At 31.2% G+C, this 18,190-nt stretch overlaps 1 protein-coding gene across 1 annotated transcript; it reads right to left on the bottom strand.

Moving 5' to 3' along the window:
- Nucleotides 1–4,392: 4,392 nt before the first annotated feature.
- Nucleotides 4,393–8,895, bottom strand: LOC120198892 (kinesin-like protein KIN-13B). Its single transcript, XM_039200135.1, has 12 exons — nucleotides 8,635–8,895; nucleotides 8,362–8,538; nucleotides 7,879–8,067; nucleotides 7,259–7,360; nucleotides 6,846–6,923; nucleotides 6,684–6,765; nucleotides 6,249–6,408; nucleotides 5,868–6,170; nucleotides 5,492–5,710; nucleotides 4,979–5,408; nucleotides 4,825–4,890; nucleotides 4,393–4,745 (listed from the first exon to the last, which is right to left on the bottom strand). Exons 1-12 carry the CDS (start codon nucleotides 8,764–8,766, stop codon nucleotides 4,569–4,571), a joined length of 2,115 nt encoding a protein of 704 aa, XP_039056066.1. The 5' UTR covers nucleotides 8,767–8,895; the 3' UTR covers nucleotides 4,393–4,568.
- Nucleotides 8,896–18,190: the final 9,295 nt, after the last annotated feature.

Here is an 18,190-nt window from a genome sequence, read left to right as displayed (position 1 = left end):
TCTTTCTTCTTCCCCATTTTTGTGTTTCCATCAACCCCATTTTTGTGATTCCATCAATTTCTCTTTACTCCTCATCGTGTTGTCAAGTGTGCTTCCCAATAGCTTTGTACTGTTAGAAAGAATTAAACGAAACAACCCCTAAAATGCCGACTAGGGTTTTAGATGCTGCGATTTTGGGAGGGATTCATCTTTGTTAAAGCTTTCTACAATCAATTAAAACGTAAATACAATACAATTATATGCAAGTACAAACGTGTCAAAATTTTGTATAGAAATTTACAGACCCGGTGAACTTGAAGACTAAAGAAAGGAACTGTATCTGTATCCTCCTCCAAGTGGTATCCTTGGTTTGAAAACGGCAGATGCCATCATGAAAGGGCAATGTTTAAAGCCAATGCTCTGAAACAATATAAATAAATAAAAAGAATTGTTAGGTAGAAGAAAAATTCCAATAAACACCTCCCCCATCTAAAAGAAAGGGCTCATGCACGTTGGGAGATGTTTATTGTCGAAAATGGCACTGTTGTCTTCCGAAATATTACAGCAGAAAGAAAAAAGGAAAAAAATGCAACAACTGATTGTCAATAAATAGATTCAAAGAGAACTGGGTGAGATGCTACACTATATAACTTTCAAAGAGGAAGAGTTTAACATACTGGGATACTTAATATCTGTCCGTAATCGTTCACCAGTACAGGGATGCTTTTTCTTGCAGCAACTGGAATATGTTTCAGTGATTTAAGAGCTACTTTTGCTGAAAACCTTGAAAAATCCGAGCATGTTATCTTATCGGTTAATGGAAGTCTTGTCACTTCAAATTATCTGAATGCCGGTTTTATAACTCAGCTAGATAGAACCAATCAGCATCGATCATGGTACGCACCTTGGCTACCATGTCATCCCTGTTTACGCAGCAGCAATGCCTGTGCGGACTTCCCCTTCCCAAATATGACAAAGAATATGATTCCTCAGGAAACACATTGCTACCAGTTTCATTGCGTAGTTTCCATGATATAATGAAACGTTTCATGAAGTAGCATGATTGCCCAGGGAGGAGAAGTTCACTCAGAAACGAAGCAACACGTTCAGTCTCCTGCTTCGACTCATACCTAGATGTGACTTCCCCTTTGCAATAAAATGATGTATCTATAAGTTGATTCACTGATAATATTTAATCTCCGAGCTTCGCCTAGCAATGATTCGCACCCCATGTCCAAAAACGGCGCTTGTGATGCATCAGGGACCAGGTTATTAGAATATGACTTTCTATTCGCTAAAATTTGTTCCAACTCGTTGGAAAAACAACACTTGTCTTCTTCATCAGAAAATGTATGAAATAACTCTGCATTTGATGGCAGAGTACGATCAACAGAGCAGCAAACCAGAGCTCTGGCACCCTTAGACCCAGGAGCCGGACAAATGTAGCAACCAGCGGCAGTAAGGGAGGTCCATAAAAATTGTAGAAAGTAAGAATCAAGAAATTTGCACTTGCAACAAAGACAAACTAAATAATTGCAAGAGAAATGCAACTACCTGGAGGACACTAACAAATTCCCTCTGATATGTTTTATGCATATCCATTTGCCTTTTCCCCCCACACACATTCACTTTAAATTCCTATCTTCTATGGGAATCACCCCTCCCACCCATGTTTGGGACTTTAATCTTCTTTGGGACATCCGTTATCTCCCACCAAATAATAATAATAAAGTGTAATCGTGTTTTATTTAGGCAAGCCTATGAATCTAATTTCTTTTTTCTAATTTATGTTGCACCTATTTTTAATCGCAATCATCAATTAAATAGTACTTGGAGTAAAAAAATGATGGAACTGAGTCTGTGTTTGGTAGTTTATATAATCCAAATTAAAAAAAACACAATTATTTAAATATAAAATCTAACTCTAAATTTGTCAAAAGAATCCAACTATAAGCGCACACTTAAACAAATATTAGGGTGTTTTTATGCATGAGAGTAAAGCGTCAACCCGTTTCTAAAGAGTAATTGTAGTGTAATCTAATTCAAAAAGTGATCAACGAGTGTCTATTTAAAGCATTGATTAAAAGTTAAATCACCTTGTCCTTTAACCTTCATCCCAAGGGTTCCCATTTAGATTTTTGTCTCTATGTGATATTTTAGAAATGATTAGTATTCTATATTGTTTTATAACAACAAAAAAAGGGTTATTCCTTAACCCCTCAATAGATAGGGAAACTATATAAAGGACTAAAAATTAGTCAATTTAGATTTTCAATTTTAACAAAAATTAATTAAATCATTGAAATTTATATAATAATATAAATATATTGTTATTATTACTATTATTATTCATCAATTATTGACTTAAATCGTGACTAAAAATTATGTTATCTAAAAAAGATTATTTCATGAGATAACATTGGATTATCATACGTAAAAAGTCTAGACTGATATCCTTCATCCACATATATAAAATGTGGATAAGGGTCAAATTATATAAGTATTATATTGAGACAATTCTCTTGACTACATCTAGACGTATGAATTAGAAGTTTATTAAAATCTAGTTGATTATCATTTAGTAAGATGTCTTTGGAATTATTTTTGACAATTTTATATAGGTATGAATCGTCATTAATTATTATTTATCCAAATACTATTAAAATAAATATATTATAAGAAGAAGAAAAACTAAAAAAGAAACTGATATAATGTCTCGACAGATGTATGCATGAAATATAATTCTCCTGCCCTTTCTTATACTCGTACACATGCCCACTATTTATATTGTGACACCTATATTAGTGATTTACTAGTAAATTAAGGATATTTTTTTCTCTATTTTTCATTTAATATTTTTATTTTATTTGTAAAACAAATGCAACGTGGGTTTGATTTTTATTTTTTATTTTTTCAATAATATTATGTTACTTATTTTATTTTATTTATTTTTATATTTCTAAATTATCTCTTTATCTATGATTTAATTTAATTTTTTAAGAAATAAAATATTTTTGATAATTCAGTTGGTTATATTTATTTCTTTTTTCATTTTCATTTTAGATTTTTTTTGATTTATTTAATAAAAACAGCTTCATTATATATATATATATATATATATATATATATATATATATATATATATTAATTTTCAATTAGATAAAATAATTAATAATTCTTATATATCGTGTTAAGTTATTTTAGATATAAATAATTTTCTATATTATCAACATAAAATTAATTAGGACATATATAAAATAAAATTTGATTCATATATCGTGTTAAGTTATATATCGTGTTAAGTTTCAAACTATGATTTGAATCAAATTTTGTTGCTCAAACCTATAAGAAAGTTATTGAATCATCAACCATCCATATATTATAACATTTACTTATGAATTATAAACCATCTAAAAAGCATTTGGTTTTTAATTTAAACATATTATATAAGAACTACTAATTATTTTAAATAAATATTTATGAGAAGAGATTGAAATTTTATCTCAAAAAGTTATAACAAAAGCTATGTTTCTCAAATTAAAATATAAAAATTAAAAATTAAAAATTCGATCAAATTAAATTATTATAAAATTTAATTTAATTTAAATTTAATAAATATATTCCTTCAATCAAATAATGACACATTTCACTAGAGGCATATCACTGTCTAATTAAAGAAGTTTTTCTTAATTTTAATTTTTAATATAAAATAAATAATAAATATAGTTAATAATTAACAAATTATATGACTTAATATCAACTATCAATTTAACGAAATGACGGGTTAATAATTAATAATAGACCTATATAATGTTTAAACTAAATTAATAGATTAATGAATTGATATCATTGATCATATAAAAATTTCTTGATTTAATGGTATTATTTTTCATATAAAATTAAATATTAAAATTATAACGTCACAAATAACAAATGAAAATATATTGAAACTCAACGTTCAATCCGATTTTTAAAAGGGTTTTTTTTACCGATTCATTTCTCACTGTTTTTCACCTCGTTTGCATTGTTTGCTTTTTTATTCCTATTGCCTTTTGTTGTGATATATCGATAATTCTCGTTTATTACTCTGAAAGATTCGATCCATGAAATTCTGGATATTTTAGTAACCAAATAGAAGGCCAGGTTATTGATCGATGCTAATTTTGCCTTTAATTTTTGTCTCCCTGTTATGTGGCAAAAACATTTATAATTATCTGTCTTCGGTTGGATTTATCTTGTGTGGATTTGTGTACAGACTCATGGATATCGAATATAATAAAACAGATCATTCATGATTTCGGTGCATTTCGATATTTAGAATCAGCAAAATAATGCAATACGGCGCAAAACGAGAAAAAACAGGAAAAACCAAAAGTAAAATGCGAAAGGAGGGTATAAATTTTACAAATTTTATTTATAGCCAAGGGAGAACCACTGCATATAAATATATTATATGGAGTCACGATAGTTACTTACCTGGATCAGCAATCATGGAAGAAATCACCAAATCAAAGGCAGGTCTGAATCAGCAATCAGGCTGAATAACTCTAAGGCATATAAAGGGCTTCACCACCTCCATTCTGTGGGTATCAATTGCCTGAACATACTAACACGTTGTACTCCTTTAAATGTTTTTGGAATTGTGCCAAGCACGCCTGCAGTTGCACGATTCCTGCAGCCTTCTGTGAGAGAATGTTATTTAATTTAGAGATATAATCATCCAGCTGATTGCCTGGTTGGTCAGCTTCAACTAGCAGATTCATTTCCTGCCACCATAATAACAGTCAGAATCAATGTAGTCATAGCTGGTAAGGGAATGAGCTACAGGTAAAATGTTATATCTACCTCCCTAACAAGCTCCATTGTGTCCTCAACTTGCTTACGATGAGCAGATACAAGATCTTCCTCTTCCTAATAACAGAAAAAGGGAAACTTCGTTCCATGAGTAAATACGAGCATGGAAGAAGAATCCGATGGCAGAAAATTTGATTGTCTGTACCTTTAACAGGGCACTTAAATCATCATCTGAACTGTTATAATCAAAGGTTGAAGAATCCACATGCTTCGTTAAATCATCTTTTCTTTTCTGCAACATCTTTCGTTGCTCGTATGTCTCCTCAAAGTAATCAAAATCATCCTCGGTCATGCTGTTTAGCCCACCTCCCTGACCCTTCACATAATCTGAATATGGTACAGCCAAATTTGTATCTCTTCCACTTGGAACAGAATCAACTTTAAAAGATGCATCTCTTTCAGTCGGTTTGGACCACCCAAATTTGTTCTTTTCAAAAGAAATATCAGTTATGCTATCCTCAAATGCTTCGGTTGGTAAAGATGAGGACAAGGGCAATGCAGTTAACTCTCTAAGATTTGTTGACGAAGATAGCATATCCTTCTTGGAGTTGTTCCCTTTTGATAGGCTCTTCACCCTAGAATGCAGGTACCACAGTATTATTCAATCAAATGTACAAGTCACTTCTTACAATGTAATTTTAATTGCAGAACCACATACCTATCAGCGTATCTGAGTGTATTCAGGGTGTGTTCACAAGACCCTGAGCTCGGTGAAATACATGATATCATAACAGTTCGTGAATCACCCATAAATGAATCTCTAAGAACTTCAGTCAGCTTACTTCCTCTGAATGGAATGTGACCCTGGTCATTGTCAAGAGCTCTGATACATTCTTTTAAAGCAAGTAAACTTTTATTAATTTCAGCACCTTCCATTCTGCAGAAATATGAAATCAGATTATTAGGATATCAAGCTATCTAGGAGACTGGGGCTCTATTTTATAGAGATTATGCAGGTACTTTATTTCATATTTTGAGTACAATGGCTTTCAAGAAGCATAATCCTAGATTGCACGGATTCAAAGTTTTTTTACCTCGTCTGTTTGTCATTGTCAGTTGTATCAGCACCACGCTCACTTCCAGCAAGATCTATGAAGGAAAGTTTCCCAACAAGTCTAGCAGGCTTCGATTCACTGCCATCAACTGATCTCTTGATGGCAAGTTGAAGAATAGCATGTGACCTTGAAGACTCCTCGTTTGCTCCAGTAGTGCCAGTGCTTCTTGTTGCATTTCCTCTCTCAATTAACTCCTTGATTGTCTGAACATCCAACACCTTGTACTCTTGCAGACCCACAATACATACTTGTTGTTTACCGTCTTCTCTCATGCAAAGCTTTCTGAGAAAGGTAGAAATCTAATCACAAACTATATGCAATTGAACAATTTGTCTTGGTTTCCATATGGAAATAACTTACTTCCTATCATTAAGGAGGTCAAAGACTTTTCCCCCATATATCTCAAAAAAACTGACAAAGAGTTGGAACCCTTGGTTCCGATATGTATGGTACATTAATCTTAATATGTCTTGAGATGCTTTTAGAGGCAGTGGCTGCATAGTATATGTCTTTCCACTTCCTGTACAGAGAACATAGGACCAACTAAATGTCATTTGCAAGAATATACACGGAAAAAGAAATAAGAAATGGAAAGTGGAAAGTGGAACCATATGAAAGTCGTAAAAAGACAAATTTCTGACATACAAAAGTAACCTATACAAGATGTTATTGGAGAACACAAAAACACATTTGAAAGTTGTAAATCCGATTACTAAAGAAATGGACTTCTTGTTGTTGTTTTCTTTATGCATGTACTCTATCACTAAAATAGAATACGTTTATAAGATTAGCTACCTGTTTGCCCATATGCAAAACAAGTTGCTTTTGTACGATTGAAAATTAGAGGAACTATTGGCTCCACAGTCTCTGAGTACACCTGACACAATAGAAAATGGAATCTAGTGAATTTAGCTGAATGATTCTTTAAAGGATATCCACTTCCTGCCATGTACTCACCTCCTCATTGCTAACATCGTCATTCAGCACTGCATCAAAAAGAAATTCATGCTTCTCAACATATTCTGTCAGGTCAACCTGTATGTATGAATCATTACATCTCATGCCAAAGAGTCAAAGACTACCACTATGTCATTTATAATTAACCATGGAAGATGTAAAGTGTTGCAGCTGGTAGAGGTTACTATGAGTTGCTTAGGCTTTCAACAATAAGTCAATTTGGATTATTACGAAAATTCAGGGAAAAGAGCACTTATCCTTCATTCAATAAAATGTAATCTCTTGAAAATGCTATAGCATCACACAATCGATCCATCAAGAACTCAACTTAGCAAGTTGACCAGATAATAAATCCAAATATCTAAATCATAACACAAGTGTAGGAAAAAAGAGAAGGCCTACCAGCTACTCACCTTTAGCTTTTTTTCATGAACGATTAGCGAATTGGAATCTATAGTGATAATATCTTCCTCTTTCTTTGCTATTTCCTTTTTGTTCAATGGTCTCTTGCGCACCTGCATTGGAATTTAATATTAGCTATTTTAACAATGACAAAAATAGAAGTTACCAAGACAAGGTTTCTTTGCTGATATCAACTATCTATAATCAATCTTGTAGGTGATGTTATCTCACATCTATTTAGTCTTCCCGGGGTCCCATATTCAGGTTGACTCACCATCAAATCAATTACCGGTAGGTTTTAGCTTGTATGCTTAATAAGTCTAGTGTTCCTATATTCAAGCTGCTATCCATTGACTATCATATTGTTTTAGGTTGGATGTTTAATAAGAACCATTTTCTTTAGCAAGAAAAAAAAAAGCATGGCTCTCTATGTCACATTGAATTGTAAATCACACTTGTTCAGATCATGAACTCATCACCCAAATAAGCATTTAAGTTTCTACACAACACAACATCATATTTCTTGGCCCAACTGATGGATCAATTAGTTGCTGCAATCACTCAAAACATTGAATTGATATTTTCAGTACAATATTAGACAGAAACCAAAGGAGGGATTCTAGCAGCATACCACAACTTTAATCTTGGCAACATTGTTAGCTCTTTCTTTATCTACTGAGATGCTTTTAAGAAGGCTATTATCAGTCATTCCTCGTGGCCTGTTTGGAAGTTTATTGGTAGATAGATATGGCTCAGAATCATCAAAACTTTTACCACGAATAGGTTTCTGAAGCCCGTATCCTTCATACAGATTAGGAACCTGCAATTATAAAAAAGGACTAATAAATTTATTATCCACGTAAAAAAAATAAAGTTTCGAATAACGAATTTTTAAAAGCCACTATATTAATATAAAGAATTTTTTAACAATTTACGGAAAATATAATGCAGCTATCGAATTATCAATTAATCACTTGATTAACCAGAGGATAAAAGCAAACCTTATGTATTCATTAGCATATAGTTTTTTATTAAAACAAAGTTAAGTAAATCGGGAATTTATGCGTGAGGATGAACCGGAAACTATAATCCAATAGAAGAAATAAAGTAAAACCTCGGAAAGCAGCTCAGTATCAAATGAATGCAGATCCAGTAAGCCGGGGCTGAGCTCACTAGGGGGCAGGTATTCATCGCTGTTCTTCCTCAAGCTCGATGACCTTGAAGAAAACGGCGGCGTCCCCGGCTCCGGTGACTTCCTATTCATTCTTCCCCCGCCGTAGAACCCGAACTCCTAACCAAACAGCAAAAAAAAAATTAAATAAATACGACGCCGTCCCAAGAAATGCAAATGTAAATGTGAAGAGATAGAGAGTGAAAGATCGAACACCTGAGAAGAAGGGAGATTCGAGGACTGAAGCCATTTGGCGTTGAACGAGGCGTCGGGGAAGCTATCGGAGTATTGCCGTTCATGATGAGCGGTCGAATTAGATCTCGCCATATGTCTCCCTACCACGCTCATTTTCTCTCGCCGGCCTACGATAACTACGCAGAGCTTCTTCAACTGAAATTTCACAATCGAAACCAAACAAAAGTAAAATAAAGAAAACGAAGAGAGAGAGAGAAAGGGAAAGGGAAAGGAAAAGCTAACTAGAGAAACAAAGGAAATACAAGTGATGGTTGGTGTGTTATTGTTTTGAAGCTTTCTTTATTAGCTTTTTCTCATAAATTTTTTTTTTCAAATTACCGGTACTAAATTTGAATAGGAGAAAGAATGTGCATAATCATAGTTCGTAATATACTAGTTTCAAAAATAAAGGGCCGGGAATCGAGGAGGAGCGGCGAGTGCATAACACAGAAAAATACGGTAAAAAATAAATGGGTAAACTGCACAAGATACCACTGAAATCTAGGTGGTATATTGTTTATACCACTAAACTTTCAATTTACCTAATTATAATATTAAATTTTGGTTTTAACTTCAATTATACCACCGGACCATTAAAATCTAAACGGTATGATGATGTGGAAAAATGACATCGTGTGGCGATAATTAATTGACAATTGATGTCCAAAGTGAGTCATTTTTTAGGTAGTTAATTTTAGTGTGTTTCGATTTTGTTATTAAATTTTTAAGCAATTCAATTTTTGACACCATACTATTGTAGTCGTTGTCAACACCCAATCATTGTCTATTATTGGCCGTTTTTCTCTGTAAGATCACCAAAATATTCTCATTTCACTCATATTTTTTCTTCTATGATTGATTTTTCACAAAACCCACTCAAAATCGATGAAATTAAACAAAAAAACTATTATTTTAGGGGTTTAAAGATTTTCTTAGATTTGTGGTGTTTGTTAGTAAATATGAATGGTGATGATCATTATTTTCGATAAAAAAATGAACAATGTACCTTAAAATTATCCTTGATAGACAACCATCGGAAGAGGTTAGAGTATTAGCACTTCAAACTTTTAAATGGATTTTCTTCATTTTTTGAGTTATTTTCGTGGAAAACTAATCCTACGAGAAGAAAGATGTGTGAAATGTGAACATTTTGATATCAATCTTGTTGAGAAAAACGACCAAGTATGGGCATTGATCTTTTGCCACCAGCGACCGAAAAAGTACAATGCAAACGTTGAATTGTTTAAAAGTTTTTAATGACAAAATCTATACACACTTAAAGTTTAATGCCTAAAACAGCGTCATTTGGGCATCAATAGTTGTCGCCCAAATGACATCATTTTACCCACGTCATCATAGTGACAAAAATATTTGTCCATATCACTGTGTCGTTAAAATTTAACCACTCAATGGCATAATTAAAGTTAAAATCAAATTTAATACTTTAATTGAAGAAATTAAAAATTCAATGTTATAATCGATACCTAACTTAAATTTCAGTGCTACTTTGTAGTTTACCTTAAACAAATACAAACCTTTACTTAGGGATAATCATATGAATGACCCTTTAACTATAAAACAGATTTCAATGCAATGCCTACACATTTAAAATGTTTGTTTTTATTTAATATTACATTTCGTAATACAGTTAAATATGAAGTCACATGTGATATCATTTCATTATGCCATGTGTATTAATTAATTAAAATAATTAATTTTAATTGATATGTGATACCATTTAATAATATTATGGAGCATTATTTTAGGCAACATTGTTTTGTGTCGAATGATATTACTAAACGGTATCATGAGATGAATGAATCTACAACGCACGTAGTATACCGAAACATATCATTAATATGATATACATAAATACATCATTGATTAAATTGTTCTAACTAAATAAATATTAAAAATTACAATGGTTTATCCAAAATTAACCATGCATTAAACTTAAAATTTATTTCTAATAGCAATCTAATGTAGTGGCTAACTATTTAGCTGCTATAACAAGGAGGCATCCGATGCAGGAGACGATTATTGATTCCCCACCTGCTTCAGCACTGATTCTGCTTCAGAAAGACTTGTAATTTTGTGTTTAATCCATTATGTTTCTTAGATGTTCAATTTAAAACAAACAAGAAAATTAACTTATATATTTTTAGGGTTCATGGCAGATTAATCCAATAACCACTATCACTGGTTGTTGGTGATCAATTGTTTGTTGTCGAAAAATCATTTTCTATAACTATGACTGTTGTCAGAGAGTTATATCAAGAGGAAATCAGTATTTCTCGTTACCAAACGTCGCCCAACTTGTCGTCGCCCAACAACCGGTCGTCGCGAACGAAAATCATTACCATTTGCATCGCCAGTCGCCCTATTATTTTCCCCTATTCTTAACACACGTAAATCGTCAAAGAACCATCCGCGACCGTCGCCTATTCTAACCAGACCAACCACAACCTCCGCTTCTCGTCCCCATGAAATCTATGTGTGAAACCGCCACTGCTTGTCAGGTTGTGATTTGGCTATACCCTGATTGCTTGTGTTTTAATTTGAACGGTCAAATTGCAATCTAGCCTGTCATACTTATGTTTTAATTTGAATGAAGAAATTGCATGTAAACCTCCCATTTTTTCCCTGTTTACATTTTAGACTTCTAAGTCAACAAATGTTTGTGCTTTAATATAAATGGATAAATTACATGGAAGCTCTCATACTTCTATTTGAATTTAAATGGTCAAATTACATGAAAACCCTCGAGTTTTGACATTTTTAATATTTACTTAATAATAACAATTTAGTTAGTTGTATGTTTCAATATGTCGTTTTAGTGGTGTGTTACGATGTACGACGTGTGCTGTAAAATTTTCCATCATAAGTTATTCTTTTTTTTATATCAAGTATCATTTAAGACAATATAAACAAAATTAAAGTAATTAATTTTTTTTTGGATAATTTAAAATTTTATTACCCAAATAGCAAATTGCTACAGTAACAAAATACAAAATCAGTAACTGAAATACTGGAATACAGGGAGTAACCTACTTACAAAGAAAATCAAAGATCACATATATCCCAATTCCTTACAAGAGTAATATTAACATTGTCATTTCTATTAAAGTTCCTATTCCTTAAGTGTAGCCTGACTATATCCCTTATGGTTTGAAACAGTTCTTGAGCATTCTTAGACCGGCTTTGAAACAGTCTCTTGTTTCTTTCATCCCACAGAAAATAGATAGTAGCGTTGAGAGTTATCTTCAAAATTGAAGTGAGCAGAGATTTTCCTTTCCAAGAAGAAGTTGCCCATGCACAAAAAGAATTCCATGTACTTGGAAAAAACTGAATGCCAGAAATAGAGAAAACAGATTTCCAGATGAAATCTGCCATAGAACATTGAAGGAATAGGTGGTCCCTTGTTTCAGTATGTTTGTCACAAAAAACACATTTGCAGTCGTTAATCAGTCCCATACAGTGAAGTCTTTCCTTTGTAGGAAGTCTATCAAGCATAGTCATCCAAGAGATTAAACTATGCTTAGGAATATATAGTGGGAACCAAATAATCTTCTGCCAGGAAACAAGAGGTCTTTTTTCACGAATAGAATCCCAAGTAGATCTCACTGTCACAGCACCATTAGTCAAAATGGGGTAAAGTAATTACTTTTTAACATGCAATAACGTAATGCATTTGATTGAGTTGGAAAAAATAACATATGTCGCACTCCAAAAAAATGGGATAATGTGCCTAAAGAGAGATAAATCGAATTCATTTTACAATGAGACGAAATTTTGATATATTTTATTAAAATTATCAAATAAACAATATATATTTATTTGATATATGACATCATAAGATATTGATACGTATTAATTTTTTAATTATTTTATACAAACACATTATATATTGTGATGCCACTTCTTTCTTAATGATATCAAACAATAAGTACCACTTTAGTAAATGGAATACAACTTCAATACAAAAATAATAATTTTTAAAAATATGTACCCCGTTAATAGTTTTACTATAATGCAAGGGCTATTCGACACTATTTACCAATATAAAAAAGAGATGTTTTTGAAAGGAACTGGGGTTGGAGTGACCACGCTCAGGAAGCTGCGCGTGAGAGTGGAGTGAGTTACTTTTCATAATTTAGAATTGCAGGCAGGCAAGGGGACTGTGCTGGCCGGGAGAGGCCAAGCGGCTTTGTTGGATTGTTAAAAGCCTAAAATAGAGTGGGAGGTGGGGTGCTTGTCGTTGTCGACTCTGCTTTTGGGGATTGCAATTGGATGCCATAGGACGGTTTTTGGTTTTTGTTCGTTTTGATTTTAAATTTTTAAAAAAAATACTTCATATTGATTTTAGTTTAGAGTAAATTACATTAGAAAACACTAAATTTTAGATTTTACATCATTTATATTACTAAACTTTTAATATTTATGATTACAATATTAAATTTTGATTTTATCTTTAATTATCATGTTGGATTGCTAAATTTTAATTGTGCAATGACATAGACATATCATTCTGTCACTATAATGACGTGGATAAATGACGTCATTTTGGTGAAGACTATTGATGCCCAAAACAACGTCGTTTTAATCATTGAACTTTTAGAAATATCGACTTTATCACTAAACTTGTAAATAATTCTATTTTTTGGCATACTCTTTCGATAATCACTTGAAGTCAATTATTATCCATTACCAATTGTCTTTTGTGTCAAGATCAGTTCGCATTTCACTCATCTCTCTTCTCATGAAACTCACTAAAAAATAGATGAAAATCTATTTAAAAAATTGACATGTTATTATTTCGATCTCTTTTAATGATAGTTCGATGAGCCTAATTTAGAGGTATGTTGTTTATCTTCTCGAAATAATGTGTCTCATCAGTCAGACTTTTGAACAAACTCTCAAATACATCAAATATAAGAAATTTCACAAATTCCTAAAAGTTTAATGGCTATAGATAATAGGAATATGATTGATTGTCGATGACCACTAAAAAAATATATGTCAAAATATGAAATTGTATAAAAGCTTAGTGAATAAATTGATATACCCTTAAAATTTAATGATTAAAATAACGTCATTTTGGACATCAATAACTGCACCAAAACAATGTTGTTTTGTCCATGACATCACACCATTTGGATTTTAATGATCCAATAACATAATTGAAATTAAAATCAAAATTCAGTGCTATAATTAGATAAATTAAAATATCTATAGTATAGACTATACACCATCTAAAGTTCAATGATATATGATATGGTTTACCCTTTAATTTAATTATAACTAATTTTGATTAGGTTTTAATAATTTAATACAGTGAAAGCATAATTCAATCTAACATTTCTTATTAAAAAAAACCTCAATACAGTCTTATCCCGATTTAATTTTTTTCAAAAAAAACTTTAAATATATAATATAGTATGATTATGAAATAAAAAAAATACATAATAAATATATTATGCAGATGAAGAGTGAAACGAATTCCTTCTAATGAATCTAAACTTTTATTTAAAAAAAATTAAAACAAGGGGTAAATTATGAGTTTAGTATCTAAACTATCAGTTTTGGTTCATTTTAGTATATAAACTTTCAATTGTTTTTAAAATCATACCTAACATCTAGTTTTTGTTTCATTTTGTACTATGTCGTTAAAAACTTAATGCGTTTAGTATCTAAACCATCAATTTTGATCCATTTAGTACCTAAACTTTCATTTTCCCCCAAAACTAAGTATGGTTTTGGTACCTAAACGTTTTAAAAAAAATTCAATATTTAAGTTTTGGTAATAAACATAAAACAAAAATTAAAGTTTAAGTATGATTTTTTTAAAAAAATTAAAAATTTAAATACTAAAACATATTAAAATTGATCATTTATATACTAAATAGGTAATTTACCCAAAAAAAATCTACTCGGATTTTAATTGAATCAAATAGATCGAAACTTATCATACTATAAAAGTCTCTGTCCGCACTTACTATAATATTAAATGCATAGTACGTTGGATTTCTACTTTAGATTTGATATATTAAGATAGTTTGATGTTGATATTTACTTATTTGTGGACCTTCTCTTTTATGTTGCTTAGACGAGTAGGCAGTGGCGGTTTGCTTCAATTTGGTTGGTCCAACCGTCCATGACCATCAAGGAAATGCAACCATCCTTTTTGGACTTAAATTCTACGTTAGGATAGGAGGGACGGAAACTTTTTAATTTAATTTACTGATTAAATAAGGTATTAGTTTAAAGTCGACATTACTACAAACAGGATCTGGGGGAGTTTTTAATTTGAATTGAATTCTGTCGGTGGCACTTAATATTTCCATTCTTGTTTTGTAGATGGTGCCAATTGCCAAATCATGACTATCAATGAATTGTCCGTCTAGTTCAGCGCAAGTCTTTTAATCTTGTAGTCGTAGGATCGAGTCCTACTGAGGGCAATTCATAACGGAGGTCTTCTACGGAAGCTGCTCTCAACCTGACGTTGGGGCAATCTACTACCCTACCGCCCCCTTACCTCATTACATATGAGAATAGGGTCAGTTAATTATTATAGTTTTTATTAAATTTTAAAAAATATATTATTTTGTTACTTTTACTTTTATTTAATTAAAATATAATTACATAAAGTTAACTGTCGTTAAACTTTTAAAGACGTGTTATATTGAATATATAAAATTAAAAAGGGTAAATTATACAAATGGTCACTAATATCTAAGTAAATTTTCGTTTTCTCCATTAAAGTTATAAAAATAACAAATTAATCGAGATCATTTTGTAATATATGTCCAAAAATGATCCGAAAGCATTTGAAATGTTTCTCTAAAGGAGACAAAATAAAGATGCATGGAATGAATTCTGAGTTTCTACATAAGCAGAAAGTACGAGAGGAGTCTGGAATGAATTCTAAGTTGTCGGTTATCCAGAGGAAGGTGAAATTCATCAATTCCGAGAGAAAAACCAGTTGCAGTTGATTCATCTCAAGGCAACCGCAGCTCTCTAAAGATGTCCTTGCTGGGGTAAGTGTTATTTGATAAGCAAAGCGACAATGGTATTTGTTTTCTTTTGTAGTTTGTTCCCTGAAGCTTTCATCCTATATTCATTGCAAAAATTCTCTGGTTCTTAGTAATCAAGGGCACAAAGTGCTAGGCTGGTGCAAAATGTTCGAAGAGTGGCAACTGTGTAGGTACTTATCTATTTATTGTTCAATTATTAAAATGCCGTTCTCTTGTATTTTTGGTATGATTTATCTCAACATGAAACAATTTTGGATGAAGACTCGTCTGAGTGGAATTATGTTTTGTTTCTAGCATCAATTGGTTTACCCCTGAAGGGTGTAAAAACTGGAAATTAAATCGGATTTACAATAGTAAATATATTACCATGCAACTGACTCCAATCAAAATAAAATGAGATGAAGATGTGAATTCCAAGTTCGATACAAATGAAAAGAGAAGATTAGTTCTATACATCCAATGTTCTTAAGTTGAACAACACCTTAAAAGAACATATGAATCAAAGCAAATTGATAAGAAATGAATTGGGTTGAAGGGATCCAAAACAAGCACATATTCTTTAGTCTACTGAGTGCAACAGATACCTCTATGACCAAGGGATCCCTCTCTAGCACCAGTTATACCTTGTCCCCGTCCATAGCCGATTTTGATTTCGGGTGACTGCATTAAGTTCAATGAAACTGTCTATAAGTGAGATGTACTTAGGGAGGAGTTCTTATGAATGGAAAACTATAAAGCCGAAACCATCTACGGATTGATGTTTCATCCTTCACAGTTCCAACTGCAATTAGACATTTGGAGGGTCCAACATGGATATATTTAAGTTTTCGTTTAGAAGATTATATTCTTATACCTCATCGAAAACGTCAAAAATCTCTTTCTTAATGTTTTAAAAGTATCTTTACATCAGTAACGAGGAAGGCCTACATATACGGGAAAATTATCTCGATTATTTTGTTACTTTTGAAACTTTATTAGGAGAACAAAAACTTACTTAAATATTAGTGACTATTTTTATATTTTAATCCTTTTTAATTTTATAGATTCATTGTACTACGTCAACAATTCATCCAAAGTTTAACTAGGATTAACCCTCAGACCACATCATAATTAAATAAAAACAAAAATGATTAAATATTATATTTTTTAATTCAATAAAAAATATATAAAATTTAAAAGAAAATGATCAATCATATAATCTTTTTATAAAGGAATCTTCATTTATAAATAATCTCTTACATAATAAAACTAATTTAAGTTAAAATATAGAAACTTCGTTTTTAAGTGGAGTTTAACTATCCAGTGGAACTCATTCTTTTTTCTTGATGAAATGCTTTATGTGGGATTTAATTATATGATGAATTTGTAGAGCACAAGGCTCTTAACCTTGTGGTCGTGGGATCGAATCCTACGCTGAGCAATTCATAATTCTGACTGCCGGAGGTCTTTCACGAAAGCTGCTCTCAACCTGGCGTTGGGGGCAGCCTACTATCCTACCTCTCACTCACCCCATTACATATGGGAATAGAGTCAGCTAATTTTTATAAATTTTTAAGCTTATGGAAAAGGGATGAGTTTATAGGCACATTGCATATCACAATACATTATCAAAGTGACGTATCAAAAAACATTGTTAAAAAAATTATCCTTATTATGTAAATATTAAAAAGTATAATGATTTAATTAAAATTAAGTATTTATTAAAATGTAATTTTTATTTCAATAGAATTATAATTAAATTATATTTTTCATTAAAAACAATAATTAATTCAAGAAGTTTAATTTATTTAAAATTAAAATATTTAACTTATATAAATATACTAGTAGTATTCTTTCAATTTTAACCATAACCTTTATGGTTATTGTCATTTCTTATAACTAAGATCATATTACAATGAACTTCTCAGAAATTAGATCACTTAGATAAAAAATTAGCTGAAGTAAAAAAAAAAAAAAGATACTGTCAAAGAAACAAATTACCAACAATCCAACAGAATGCAGAATTCAAGCCAAAAACAAATGAGAAATTAAAGTTCAATTACTTTTCTTTGTAACACATTTGTGAGCTTAATTGTTTAATTTGCTCAAGTGTGATTTGGGTGAGAGTTTAATGTTTGCAAACACATTTGTGAGGTTTTTCTAAATTCAATTCAATTCTTCATTATTTTTTAAAAATTTTATAATATTTTCTAAAAAGTTGATAGATAATAAAATATCATATATATAATATTATTATGGCATAATACAAAAATAACTCCAACGTTTATTAAAATGGTCCTTTTGACCCCTATTTTTTTTTTAGCATTTTGGCTGTCAACATTTTATTTTGGGATAAAAAGATCCCTCCATATATGAAAATAACAATTTTGATAAACATTAATAATTAATTTCAAAAAATTAATTTCAATGACATAATGGATATGAAGTAAAAATTATACGATATGAAATAACTATTAATAAAAAAAACTACGAGATAAGGCCCATAAACTACGAGACCCAAAAAA

This window comes from Hibiscus syriacus, unplaced genomic scaffold, assembly GCF_006381635.1.
Source record: "Hibiscus syriacus cultivar Baekdansim isolate YM2019G1 unplaced genomic scaffold, ASM638163v2 tig00004988_pilon, whole genome shotgun sequence".
NCBI lineage: Eukaryota > Viridiplantae > Streptophyta > Magnoliopsida > Malvales > Malvaceae > Hibiscus > Hibiscus syriacus.
Note: the sequence above shows the minus strand (reverse complement) of the source record. Positions and strands in the feature narration are given on the sequence as shown.

Excerpts from the sequence above, each read along its gene's own strand:
- LOC120198892 (XM_039200135.1), bottom strand. The coding sequence starts at position 8,766 with ATGAGCGTGGTAGGGAGACATATGGCGAGATCTAATTCGACCGCTCAT. Across the intron at positions 8,539-8,634 it reads CGAATCTCCCTTCTTCTCAG|GAGTTCGGGTTCTACGGCGG; the intron begins GTGTTCGATCTT and ends CTGTTTGGTTAG. Across the intron at positions 4,746-4,824 it reads CAATGGAGCTTGTTAGGGAG|GAAATGAATCTGCTAGTTGA; the intron begins GTAGATATAACA and ends TTATGGTGGCAG.